The following is a 14,154-nucleotide window of genomic DNA, read 5'->3' as shown; positions in this document are numbered from 1 at the left end:
CAGAATCAGAATACTTTATTAATCCCTAAGGAAATTATGTGGATTACAGTTGCTCCAAGAAAAAATGGTAAAAATAGCAACAGTAACAGACTAAACTCCAAACAATCCATTATGTTACAGATTTTAATATCAATTAGTCATTGTCAATTGTTGATTCTTCCTGTTCTCATTGTATGACGAATTATGATGGCTGTTTGATAGCCATTTGCATACTATGCATAATCTCTCTCTCTTCGTGTGTGTGTTAGTGTGTGTGTTAGTGTGTGTGTGTGTGTGTGTGTATACAAGAGTTTTATGTTAATGTACAATCCTTAATATGCTTTTTGTGTGTGTGTGTGTGTGTGGGGGGGGGGGGGGGGGCGCCAGAGGGAGTGTTCGCCCAGGGCGCCAAACAGGCTAGGACCGCCACTGGTTCCCACCCATGTAATTGAGCATTGGGTGGCACATCCGACATGACGTGCTTACCTTCAGGGTCATACTTCACATGAAGACCAAAATAGTTCCAAAGGCCAGATCTGAATGAGGGTGGGGGAGGGTAAATTTGCCATGTTGCAACGAGCTCAGCTTCTGTCATGCTAGCTTCCGCTGTGCTCAGTGGATCTGCGCTCGACAGTGCAGCCTAGGTGGAGTAGTCGAACGCAGATCCACTGAGCTCTCAACACAGACAGCATCGTCAGAAGAAAAGTTAATAAAATAAATTTAAAAATTTGTATTGTTCGATAGATATGCGCACCAGCACTGTATTGAACGGTTCAATATCAATACGAATATCGTTGCACCCCTAATATATATATATATATATATATATATATATATATATATATATATATATAGAGAGAGAGAGAGAGAGAGAGAGAGAGAGAGAGAGAGAGATATGTATATGTATATTTTAAATCAGTAACATAGATAAAATATTTTGGATAACAAATGAGTCACATTTTAAAACACTGTTTGAATAATCAAAGAGGCATTTTAAAGCGCAGGCTATAACAGACATGCTTACCGGGAGCAGAGAAACACGCTGTAATGTCTCTTTGGCCTAATGCTGGGCTTACACTGTGCGATTTTTTCAGTCGCGCGATTCAGCTCCTGCTCAAACTGTACGATTGACTCGCAGGGGTTAGAAGTTCATAGGTCACGATGCAGGGTCTCACACTATACGACCCGATGCTCTGATGCGACCTGAGTGCTCACACTGTGCGTCCATAAAATGAAGGTTATAACAGAAATTCTGTCGCTCGCTCTCTCTCTCTGTCTTTCACTCACACAGACACGCACACCACCACCATCAACTTTGCTAAATTGCTAATGAAAAACATTGATCAGGCAGCTGTGATTGAGCAGCAATGTAGATCCAACTATTTTCACGGTTGTTGTGGTCATGATAATTTTGTGAGGCCACATCGAAAAGGCTCGGATGAGCTTTCCAAAGTTCTACAAGTTGTACCTCCATCGCTTGTGTCCAGATCACACGCTGCACTGCCGTGCTGCGCCGTCTTTTTCGCTGACATTTGTGTTTGCGCGTGCGCAGTGTGACAAACTGCGGTGACACCCTCACGACGGTCGCGAGGATTTCAAGCAGGTTTGAAATCCTCCCGACCAAGCGATTGATGATCGGGAGCTGGTCGTGAGGTGTTAATCGCGTCTCGTTACCCCACGTATACTACACGATGCACGACGCACGATGAAGGCCAAAATCGGGCCGATCGCCAAAACGGTCGCACGACTCAAAAATCGGCTCAAAAATCGCACAGTGTAAGCCCAGCATAAGCCACACCAGAAATGCTCTGTGCGGATAGCAAAGTCTGCGCTGTGGGAGTGTCTGGACCCTTGAACGGCAAACTTGTAAGCCCTAGTTCGGCTCCCAAAAAAGATGCTCGAGTTGTTCTTGTGTCCAACAAAAATGAGTTCTAATATGTTTTATTTTTAATGTTACTCCGGGCTGTGTTGAACAAAGTGATTTAGCACAATTTAAATTAAAAAAATTAGTCTCTTAAATGAATGGCATCTTGACGTAGCTAGACCGGGGACTCGGTGAATGGCTTAAAAAACTAATACACTGTTTTCCATCTTGTGCACTTGAGTACACTCCAATGAAACTCGAAAAGTGGGAAAAATACACACACACACATACACACAATATGGAGATGATGACTTGGCATTTGTTAGGAAGGAGTGTAAGTATAGAGAGGAGTAATTCCTACTTCTCATTCATGTACTCTGCAATGTGCATTGTCTCGAAACTGTCCATATCTGTCCTTCTAACATGTTTATTTCTTTTCAGAATAAATGGCTGAGAAAAAAAAATGTCAAAGTTGAGGTAAGTGGTTACTGTTTGCCACAACTAAACAGCATTGTGGGGTTTTTTTTGTTTGTTTGTTTTGTTTTTATCTGATATTAGTTTCGGAGGGTCAAATTTCTCTTTGGGACCAAGTGTCAAACGTCTGTAAAGGTCAGCTCTAATAAACAAGTCAGTCCCTGAAGCTTATTTGTCCCACAGAAGCTAATTTGGTGACAACTCAAGTCTGCGGGAATGTGTAAGGAATGTCTGATCTTAACAAACTAACTTTGTTGTTACATTACAGCAATATTTAGGAAACATTTAATGGTTGATAATGGAGCAGGATGAAGGTCAAAGGGAAAGTCCCGGTAAGCTTCCGGTTACTGGGAAAGTCCCTGCCACGCTTCTGGTCATGCTTCCATCTGACGTAGTCATCCGACTGGTCCATGCTATATCACCCTTCCAGACCCGGAGTGGTATAACGTGTTGTAGAAAAATTTGATCGATTCTCTCTCTCTCTCCTTCTCTCAATCTCTTAAAAAATAATAAACCTGTCGTAAAAGTGACTCTTAAAAAAAGAAAACTCTTTACCACAGAGGGGTAAAATAGCTTCAATAAAATTATTTGGGATGCTAAATAGGATCGAGTTCTGAATATGGGCGCGGTGCTTTTTTTAACTAAGGGTTATTTTTACACATACAAGGAGATGAGTGGGAGGTCTCTATGAAATTCTTTGCATGGTACTCTGTAGGTTACAAGCAATAGAAAGTCCTTCTTTTTTCATTACAAGCACTGGTGTAGCTTGCCTCCACCAGTGTGTGGATGTGAGAGTGAATGAATTTGAGGCGCTATATAAATTTAATCCATTATTAGTCTGATAATCTGAAAGGTATTTATTTTATTGCATCTGTAATAAGGTTAATATAAGAAAGTAAAATACATCTAAAGCTGCTATTGTAAAAAGAAATAGCCCTCAGTCTTTACCAAGAAAGTGGTTACATTTGTAGGTGAAAATGGTTATCAAGATCTTTGCCATAATATTGATGCTAATAATAGAGACTGAATCATTTAAACAATGTACTAAACAGAATTCAAACTATGAGTTCAACTCTTGTCTGTGAAAAACTAACTGCTGCGACCATTCTGTCTCTCTATGCAGCATGCGCTCTGATCTCCACTGACTCATCAGAAATCTGCTGTGTTACCCCCCCTGACTTTTCATGCCCCTGGAATGACCCCCCTCCCTCTCTGATCAGAATTGTCCCTGAACTTTTCCTCAACCATCCCTCCACCGACCCCCTCCCTCTCTGGACAAAACAGAATTTTTTTTTCCCACCGGATGCAGTTCATCACGTCAAATTAGTCACTTGCGGAGTACCTCCCCCACTGGATGCAATTCGTCACGCATATGGATCAAATTAGTCACATCTGGATTCGATTAGTCATTTTTGGAGTACTTCCAGCAATGTCAAAAGGTCAAGGCTAGGGTCATCAATCAAATTTTGACACAAGGTGTACTATTACTTTTTTCACGTGTTCTCAATGATATTAATAGGTCTGCAGTTTGTTGCAATCCACTTGGCAATTGTATCAGTCAATATTTCTGAGGTACACTTACTGAGTCCCCGGGAGAGGTTTGTCGCTAGCTGGTTGACGCATTAGCCAAAGTCCTAGCAGCATCCCCGGCTAACGTATGCTTCGTGTCAATATGATATTGTACGCTGGAAGTGCTTTGGTGAAAAGAAAATTCCTTCTTGCACAATGTGCATAATACTTTACGTCAGTCGACTGTGCCATCTTGTTATTTTTTTGATACTCAAATTCCCTTTCAAGAGGGCCGATGTGCATTTATCATCTTTCATATTGAGTCTGTTGGTTCAGCTGCCTGTCACTACAAGATCAACTGCCCATTTGTGCATGTGCGAAGGTAACCCTACTTGGATAAACCCCCCGAAATGCGTTGACAGAGACTTTTCAGGGATTTTGAGTCATTCTGCACTCCAGATGTGTTAATTGCATTTAAAATTTTAATCACATTGACCGTGATGGCGGATTAATTTGCGTTAACGTGTTAATTTTGACACCACTAATATATATAAAAAATAAAAATCCCCACTCGCTCCTGTGGGTGGTCAGTCCTTCAAGCTCGGGTCCTCTACCAGAGGCCTGGGAGCTTGAGGGTCCTGCGCAGTATCTTAGCTGTTCCCAGGACTGCGCTCTTCTGGACAGAGATCTCTGCTGTTTTTCCCGGGATCTGCTGGAGCCACTCGCCTAGCTTGGGAGTCACTGCACCTAGTGCTCTGATTACCACTGGGACCACCTTCATCCTCCACATCTTCTCGAGCTCTTCTCTGAGCCCTTGGTATTTCTCGAGCTTCTTGTGTTCCTTCTTCCTGATGTTGCTGTCATTCGGAACCAGTACATTGATCACTACGGCCGTCTTCTCATGTTTGTCTACCACCACTATGTCCGGTTGGTTAGCCACCACCATTTTGTCCGTCTGTAACTGGAAGTCACACAGGATCTTAGCTCAGTAATTCACCACCACCCTGTGGGGGCGTCTCCCATTTTGACCGCGGGACTTCCAGGTTATACTCGGCACAGATGTTTCTGTACATATATATATATATATATATATATGGCGAGCTCAGACAAGGAGGAGACGGAGGTATTGTTTGGTCTTGCTTCCCGTGAGCTAGCCAGGGAGCACAACCGTTTATTCACAATTTCAGAAGAACACTGCCGCTAGCTAACTGCTCAGCGTGGCAACAACAACAACAACACAGGCCGCCCTCTGACCCTGGAAGGACACACCGTCGCAGCGAGAGGGCGTCACCTGTCACTATGGCAACATAAACAAAACATAACTGTACAAACAGAACCCCGAACAGCCCTGACCCGCTACATAGCCCCCACCTAAGGGGTCAGTCATCCCCGACGACCCCATTACCCCACACAAAGTCCTGCAAATGTCCAGGTACCTTCTTTTGGTGCACCGGACGGTCACGACCGGCGGGGGAAAAGTCACTTGGGTCAGAACATGCGGTACCACCATCATCCCCTGCTCCGGCGTCTGTTGGAGCGAGCGGTCAGTACGGTGAGAGCCTGTCCCGGTGCAACACCACCATGCGCCATGCCCAGCATGCGGATACGGTACACCACGTCTGTTAGCCGCTCCACAACCTCTGCCGGCCCTTGCCAGTGACTGCAGAGTTTGGGGGACAATCCTCTCTTGCGAACCGGGCAGTACACCCAAACCTTGTCGCCATGCATGAAAACCCCCCCTCGGCACTTGGTGCCGTAGGCTCTTTTCTGTCATACTCCGGCGCTGGCCTGCGCCTGGCGGGTGTAGTCATGAACCACCTGCAGCCGCTCCCTGAGCCTCCTGTAGTAGTCCATCTCTGACCCACCATCAATCTCCGGCTCGGGAGGGGACCCGAACACCAGATCCACAGGCGTCCGGAGCTCCCATCCAAACATCAGAGTGGCAGGTGTGCACTGGCTGGACTCCTGCACCGCAGTCCGATACGACCAAAGGACCAGGGGCAGATGTCGGTCCCAATCTTGCTGGTGGCGGCTGGTGAGAATGGCGAGCTGGGTGGCCAGCGTGCGGCTGAAGCGCTCAACCAAGCCATCGCTTTGTGGGTGGAGCGATGTGGTTCTTGTTTTCTCCACCCCCAGTCGCCGGCAGATCTCCCCGAAGACCTTCAATTCAAAGTTACGCCCCTGGTCACTGTGGAGCTCAGCCGGGACCCCAAAACGGGTGAACATCTCCTCCACCAGCTTCTCGGCCGTCGTCGTTGCGCTCTGGTCCGGCACCGCGTAGGCCTCTGGCCACTTCGTGAAATAGTCCATAGCCACCAACACATACCGGTTCCCTGACTCTGTGACGGGGAAAGGCCCTAGGACGTCCACTCCCACTCTTTCCATTGGGGCCTCCACCAGGTACTGCTGAAGGGGGGCAGTGGAGCGGCCCTTCTGTGCCGTGCAGGTGTCACAGCAGTGCACATGAAGTTCCACATCCCGTCGACAGCCAGGCCAGTGGAACCGTCCCCTGAGGCCGCGGAGAGTTTTGGCGTTCCCATAGTGTCCTGCCCCCACCGAGCCGTGGACTAGCTCAAGCACCTGCGACCGCAGCGACCGAGGCACCAACAGCTGCAGGAGATCTCTGCCCTGACCGGGGGCCCGCCATCTCCGGTACAGGAGCCACCCCCCTCCGCCGGCTGTGGCCTGAGCAGTAGCCACCCCCAGCACCTCCTGGTCCCGCTCTTCCTGTCGCAGGCAGTAGCGGCACTCGACGGCTATGCAGGGCCGTCTGGAGAGGGCATCAGCCTTGCCATGCTGTCGACCTGGCCGATGCTGGATCTCGAAGTCATAGCCCTGAAGGACCTCCAGCCAGCAGGCCACCTGCCCTTCTGGGTGTTTGAAGTTCAGGAGCCAAGTCAGAGATGCATGGTCAGTGCGCAGGAGGAACCAACAGCCGTGCAGATATGGCTGGAAGTGCCGCACCGCTAGCACTACGGCCAGCAGCTCCCGCCGGGTCATGCAGTAGTTCCTCTCGGCTCGCCCCAAGTCACAACTGAAGTACGCCACCACCCGTTCTCCAGCCTCGTCTTGCTGGGAGAGGACCACCCCGACCGCCCCGACCCCACATCAGTGTCCACAATGAAAGGTTGCGTCGGGGTAGGCCAGAACTGGGGCTCTGGTGAGGGCCTCCTTCAGCTGTGCAAAAGCCGCAGCACAGGCATCCCCCCAGCCAAACACCTGTCCCTTGTCAGCCAGGCGGTGGAGGGGGCTGGCCATTGTCGCGAACCCTTTGATGAACCGACGGTAGTAGGAGGCTAGGCCCAGGAAGCTCCGCAGTTCTTGGACGTTCGAGGGAGTCGGCCAGTCCTGGACCGCAGCCACTTTTGCGGGGTCAGTGGCGACACCTCGAGCGCTGATCACATGGCCCAAGAACGTGGTCTCTCTCACCAACAGGCGGCATTTCGCAGGGTTGAGCCACAGCCCAGCTCGTCGGATGGCACTCAAGACCTCGCTCAGGTGAGACAGTGCACTGTCGAAGTCGCCACCGTGCACCAACAGGTCATCCAGGCTCACAACGCAGCGGCTACGAGGGATATCCACGAGCACCCTCTCCATCAGCCTCTCAAACGTCGCTGGCACATTGCAGAGCCCAAATGGCATGACCCTGAACTGCCACAGCCCCTATCCAATGGTGAATGCAGTCTTAGGCCTTGCGTCGGGGGCTAGCTCCACCTGTCAGTAACCGCTGCGTAGGTCGAGGGAGCTGAACCAACTGGAGCCGGTAACGTAATCTAGGGCCTCGTCGATCCACGGCAGCGGGTACGAGTCCTTCTTGGTGACTGCATTGAGACGGCAAAAGTCCACGCAGAACCTCGGACTGCCATCCTTCTTCCCCACCAGAACCACGGGTGCCGCCCATGGGCTATTGGATGGCTCGATCACCCCAGCCGCAGCCATCTCACGGATCTTCTCTTCCGCTACCTGCCGTTTCGAGAGGGGCAGCCGGTGTGGGCGCAGACGGATGGGCTGAGCAGAGCCGGTGTCGAAGGTGTGCTGGACCAGACTCGTCTGCCTGCAGTCTTTGTCACTGGCGGCAAAGATGTCCACATTCTCGTCCAGGAGGCACCTCAACCGCTGGCGCTGGTCGACGTTGAGGCCTACGCTGCTGCGCTGCCAAAGGTCATCAACAGCCTCGATGGTCTCAGTCGAAGGAGGTTTGTCAGGCTGAGAGGCTGAGGCGAGTGGAGATGACCACCGGCATTCGAAATCTGCTGAGCGGCAGCTGCCCAACGCCTGTCTCGTCTGGTCCCCGCTCCCTGCTTTTGGCCGCGTTGGAGAGCAAAAGTCTCTCCGCCAAGACTGATAGCCAGCTTTGCGGTGTTGACGCAGGCCCCCCAGCGGCTCAGCAGATCCAGGCCAATGATGCACTGGTCTTGAATGTCGGCGAGCCAGAAGTCATGCACCAGCTCTAGATCCTTCACTCGGATCCGGAACGGTTTCTTCCCCCGCATAACAGTTTTCTCCCCCCGTCACTGTCATCAGCTACAGTGGGGCAAAAAAGTATTTAGTCAGCCACCGATTGTGCAAGTTCCCCCACTTAAAATGATGACAGAGGTCAGTAATTTGCACCAGAGGTACACTTCAACTGTGAGAACCAGAATGTGAAAAAAAACATCCATGAATCCACATGGTAGGATTTGTAAAGAATTTATTCGTAAATTAGGGTGGAAAATAAGTATTTGGTCACCTCAAACAAGGAAAATCTCTGGCTCTCACAGACCTGTAACGTCTTCTGTAAGCTTTTCTGTCCCCCACTCGTTACCTGTATGAATGGCACCTGTTTGAACTCATCATCTGTATAAAAGACACCTGTCCACAGCCTCAAACAGTCAGACTCCAAACTCCGCCATGGCCAAGACCAAAGAGCTTTCGAAGGACACCAGGAAAAGTATTGTAGACCTGCACCAGACTGGGAAGAGTGAATCTACAATAGGCAAGCAGCTTGGTGTGAAAAAAATCAACTGTGGGAGCAATCATCAGAAAATGGAAGACATACAAGACCACTGATAATCTCCCTCGATCTGGGGCTCCACGCAAGATCTCATCCCGTGGGGTCAAAATGATCATGAGAACGGTGAGCAAAGATCCCAGAACCACACGGGGGGACCTGGTGAATGACCTGCAGAGAGCTGGGACCAAAGTAACAAAGGTCACCATCAGTAACACACTACAACGGCAGGGAATCAAATCCCGCAGTGCCAGACGTGTTCCGCTGCTGAAGCCAGTGCATGTCCAGGCCCATCTGAAGTTTGCCAGAGAGCACATGGATGATACAGCAGAGGATTGGGAGAATGTCATGTGGTCAGATGAAACCAAAGTAGAACTTTTTGGTATAAACTCAACTCGTCGTGTTTGGAGGAAGAAGAATACTGAGTTGCATCCCAAGAACACCATACCTACTGTGAAGCATGGGGGTGGAAACATCATGCTATGGGGCTGTTTTTCTGCCAAGGGGACAGGACGACTGATCCGTGTTAAGGACAGAACGAATGGGGCCATGTATCGTGAGATTTTGAGCCAAAACCTCCTTCCATCAGTGAGAACTTTGAAGATGTGTCATGGTCCGGAGTCTGCGACTCCGTGTTTATGTTTAGTCTATTAGTATTCTGTGGTTTTGGTTACCTTGGGTGTTTGTATTCTTCTGTTCATGTTCCTATGTTCTGTGTCCCCCAGTCTGTGTTAAGTTGGTGTGTTATGTCATTGCGTGTATGTGTTTCCTGTTTTATTGTGAAGGTCTGCGTCTTATGTGAGTGTTTTCAGTTTGCCTCCCTAGTCTCGTCACGATAATCACTCCCAGCTGTGTTCCCCACCTGCGTGTAATCTCCCTGTGTTCTCTGGGTGTATTTAAGTTGTGTCTTCTGTCATGGTAGTTGCTGGTTCGTCTGCGTTATTTTCCTCGCCGCCATTCTGTGTTTATTCCTCCAGCTTCCTGGTCATTCTCCCCGCAAGGTACCCTCGTTAGTGTTCTGGTTTTGTGTTTAGTTTAGTTTTCCCAGTTTAGAGTTTTTACCGTTCTGTTTCTCGCCACCCCTTTTGTTGTTCTTATCCGATTGTAAATAAAGCTCATCCTCCACTTAAGCAGTCTGCATCTTGGGTCCGTTAAATATTCCACACGGCTTGCCCCGGCAAACCGTGACAAGATGAAACGAGGCTGGGTCTTCCAACATGACAATGATCCAAAACACACCGCCTGGGCAACAAAGGAGTGGCTCCGTAAGAAGCATTTGAAAGTCCTGGAGTGGCCTAGCCAGTCTCCAGACCTCAACCCCATAGAAAATCTGTGGCGGGAGTTGAAAGTCCGTGTTGCTCGGCGACAGCCCCAAAACATCACTGCTCTCGAGAAGATCTGCATGGAGGAATGGGCCAAAATACCAGCTACTGTGTGTGCAAACCTGGTAAAGACCTATAGTAAACGTTTGACCTCTGTTATTGCCAACAAAGGTTATGTTACAAAGTATTGAGTTGTATTTTTGTTATTGACCAAATACTTATTTTCCACCCTAATTTACGAATAAATTCTTTACAAATCCTACCATGTGGATTCATGGATTTTTTTTTTCACATTCTGTCTCTCACAGTTGAAGTGTACCTCTGGTGCAAATTACTGACCTCTGTCCTCATTTTAGGTGGGGAAACTTAAACAATCGGTGGCTGACTAAATACTTTTTTGCCCCACTGTATATATATATATATTCCTACAAGGAACAAGTTATTGCCAACAATGTGGAACAAGCTTATGCAATGGGTGTATTAATTGTATAGATATATTTTTGCTAGTCTGACATCAGACAGAAACATCTGACTAGTTGATACTAGCTTTCAGACATTACGTATCTTTTCAAATCATCAGACGTCATTTTAAGTCTATCCTGCTAAGAAACTATTCTAATATTTAGGTCAAGGCATGTTTTGACAAGAGATTTTAAATTAATCAGTAAAGATACAAATCAAGTGTACACTGTCTGCTCGATTTCAGTGGATTAAATAAAACAATTTCACAAGCATTTATGGGTCTATGTACAAAAATTGTAGACAAACCTATTCCCACTGTTATGTACAACTGGATAATCTAACACAATCACAGCTAAAATGCTAACTAAATCATTTATTTAAAAATTTAAAACATATGTTTAAAAATAGTTTCTGCTATTTTCTAAAATGCAATTAAACCCAGGTCTGGTGCTGGAGACATTCAACAAACCAATATTTTTATTTTCCATGCTTAGAAAATTGTTTTCCCTCATTTTCAAGCATCTAATTCTCACGTAATTATGAATTGCTTTTCTTTGAAAAACACACTAAAAACGTAATTGGTGATAAAGAAGAAAACAAAACTATGTCCCCAGCAGAGATGGGCAGTAACGCGTTACTTGTAACGCGTTACTGTAATCTGATTACTTTTTTCAAGTAACAAGTAAAGTAAGGGATTACTATTGCAAAAATGGTAATTAGATTACCGTTACTTTCCCGTAGGAACGCTGCGTTACTGCGTTACTAAAACCGTGATTTTTTGCGAGAATGTCTCACGACAGTGACGTAAGCGAGTGCGCCGTCAGTGACAACACCTGTGTGCAGATCAACAATGGATCACATATCGATTGTGGGAGAGAGTATGAGCGTGCAGCGTTTAAAGCATGGAAGTACTGACCTTACTTTGAGTTTGATTCCATAAAAAGTGACAAAAACATTAGCGTCCATCGTGCGTGGGAAGAAAACTTCTTTTTACAGCAAAAAAAACCCCCCTAAACGTCCAAGCAAGCACAAATTCACAGAGAAACTCGCGGATTCTTCAACTGACCGTGGCACACCTGCACCTGGGTAAACCTCCGCCTACCGCAGTCCTGCTTTACAGGTGAAAATAGAGCAACAGGACCGCTGAGTCTTTGACTTTATTCATTTTCTGCTGTGTTTTACTTGCATCTATTTGAAAGAGTGAGTGTAAACACAAAATAATATTTTATTTTATGTGCTGGAATGTGTAGAAAATAGGTTTAAATGTCAAACTAATTTATTCAAGTCAGAGAATGTTGCATATAATTAAATTTTTGCTTGATGCATAAAGTTAAAAGATTAAAACTGATAAAACAAGTTAAAAAAAGAGACTTTTCCATTTGATTACATTTTATATGATGGATTATGTAGAAAAAGTAGAATTGGGCTGAAAGATCTATTGCTTTATCACCTATTCAGGTTGTAAATCGTGTTTTTAAAAAGTAACTAAGTAACTAATTACTTTTGAAAATAAGTAATGAGTAAAGTAACGGGATTACTTTTTTGGGGTAGTAATCAGTAATTAGTTACTGATTACTTTTTTCAAGTAACTTGACCAACACTGGTCCCCAGTATGCAAACGATCAATGTTTGCATACTGGGGGAAAAGATTTCAAATTCACAGTTGTAGCTAATAATCTTACCTTCAAGTATATGTTTTCTAGATAATCCTCTCTCCATTTCTGCTCTGAAAAAAAAACATAATAAATTAAATTCAAAATTTAAAATAGTACTTTTTAACAACACTACAGATAGATTAGATAGCCTTGGAAAAGTATTTGCCTTTTTCCCATGCTGTTGCATGCTGGGGTAGCTGGTTAAAGTTTGCAGATATCAACAGACTCCATAAACTGATCCGTTTAGCTACAAATCTTGTGGAGATAGAACTGGACTCCAGCCTCCATTACTGTGTGGTGTCGGAGAGGCAGACGTTGTCCAAGATAAAGACAATGTTGGACAATACCTTCCACCCAGTCAATAACTATTAGCCAGTCATTGGAGCATGTTCAGTGAGAGACTGAGATTAGGCAAATGCACAACTGAACAACACAGGAAGTCATTCCTGCTACAATTTTATCTGATGCACCGTACACAGTGTAATAGTTGCATTTACTGTGAAAATAACAAATAAAGTTTTACAGTTTAGAGTAAAACGAATGATGAAGACCCTGGAGCAGCTGGTCCTGGCTCAGCTTCGGCACCTGGTGAGCTCATCACTGGACCCACTTCAGTTTGCCTACCAACCTGGCATTGGAGCGGATGATGCCATCATCCACCTCCTACATCGTTCCCTCTCTCACCTGGACATTGCTGGGAGCACTGTGAGAATCATGTTCTTTGATTTCTCCAGTGCCTTCAACACCATTCTTCCCACGGTCCTGAAGGACAAGCTGGAGAACTCAGGAGTAGGGATGGGTACTGGTATCCGGTGCCACGATGGCACCGGTTCTGACATAAACGGTAGTAACCAGACCGAAAAGCAACGCACATTTCGGTGCTTTTTTTTTCCTGTGATGTCATACACTTTGGATTCTAGCCAATCATTTTACCTTTGCAAGCGTAGTAGGCGGGCCCAGGTACGTACTTTCTTTTAGAGCAGAGCTACAGATTAAAAATGCCCAAGGCGAAGTGGTCAAAGTCTGGCTGTACTTCACAGTAAAAGATGCAAACTCAGCAGCCTGCAACAAGTGCTTTAAGGTGATACTGTGCAAAGGAGGGAACACCTCAAATCTGATGAAACACCTGGCGACGCATAGCGTTTTTTAAAAGCCGAGAAATGCACTGTATTTGATAGCTTGCTGCGAGACCTCACACCGAGCACGTCTACTGCGGGTGTGGTGCCTGGTATCTGACCCGGAGTTAGCAACATCCCCCGAAAACCCGAAGAGGAGAGTCCTGGCCCCTAGCCCTGCCAGTGTAGCAGAACTGATGACGGTTGATGATGGCAGCAGCAGCCGTTCTTCTCTGCGTGAGTAACTTAATGTTGTTCGTGTGTAATTTACGCTGAGTAGGCTAACCACGTTATTACATTAATGCATGTAAGGTGAACTAGCAAACACGTCATAGTTACATGCGGCTATCTTCTTGTTTGATGGCAGATACTCCCTTTGCCCTGGCCAAAAAGGCTAAAATGACCAAAGAAAACAGTGGAAAACAGCTAAACATGAGAGGTTTTTGGACAAAGTTTGTGTTTTTTTCCATTGATTAAGCACTGCTTCCAGCCAAGAGTGATACCATAAATCCCCTATAGCTGCAGAAAAGGCTAACATTGTTATCTGTTTACAAAAAAATAGCTAAATATGAGAGGTTTTAGGACAAGTTTGTGTCTTCCATTCTTTAAGCACCGGTTCGAGCACCGTTTAAGCACCAGCACCATTTCAAAAGTTTGGTACTGGTATCGGATAAAACCTAAACGATACCCATCCCTACTCAGGAGTGGACAATCACCTCACTACATGGATTCTGGACTCCCTCACCGACCGACCACAGTATGTGAGAACTCAGGGCTGTGTGTC

General features: G+C 46.4%; 1 protein-coding gene across 2 annotated transcripts in view; it reads right to left on the bottom strand.

Moving 5' to 3' along the window:
- Positions 1-14,154, bottom strand: part of LOC147306245 (voltage-gated potassium channel subunit beta-2-like) — a 253,214-nt gene that overhangs the window by 122,549 nt on the left and 116,511 nt on the right. For both annotated transcript variants that reach the window (XM_086277816.1, XM_086277817.1), the window contains one exon: positions 12,283-12,326. In XM_086277816.1, coding sequence (XP_086133942.1) covers positions 12,283-12,326 — 44 coding nt within the window. The remainder of the gene's footprint in view (positions 1-12,282; positions 12,327-14,154) is intronic.

This window comes from Aulonocara sp. 'chitande type north' Nkhata Bay, linkage group LG20 (assembly GCF_057382095.1).
Source record: "Aulonocara sp. 'chitande type north' Nkhata Bay isolate Kocher_YH1m ecotype deep benthic linkage group LG20, A_spYH_male_GT1.1, whole genome shotgun sequence".
Taxonomy (NCBI): Eukaryota; Metazoa; Chordata; class Actinopteri; order Cichliformes; family Cichlidae; genus Aulonocara; species Aulonocara sp. 'chitande type north' Nkhata Bay.
The sequence above is the reverse complement of the archived record's forward strand: the minus strand, read 5'-3'. Positions and strand labels throughout refer to the sequence as shown.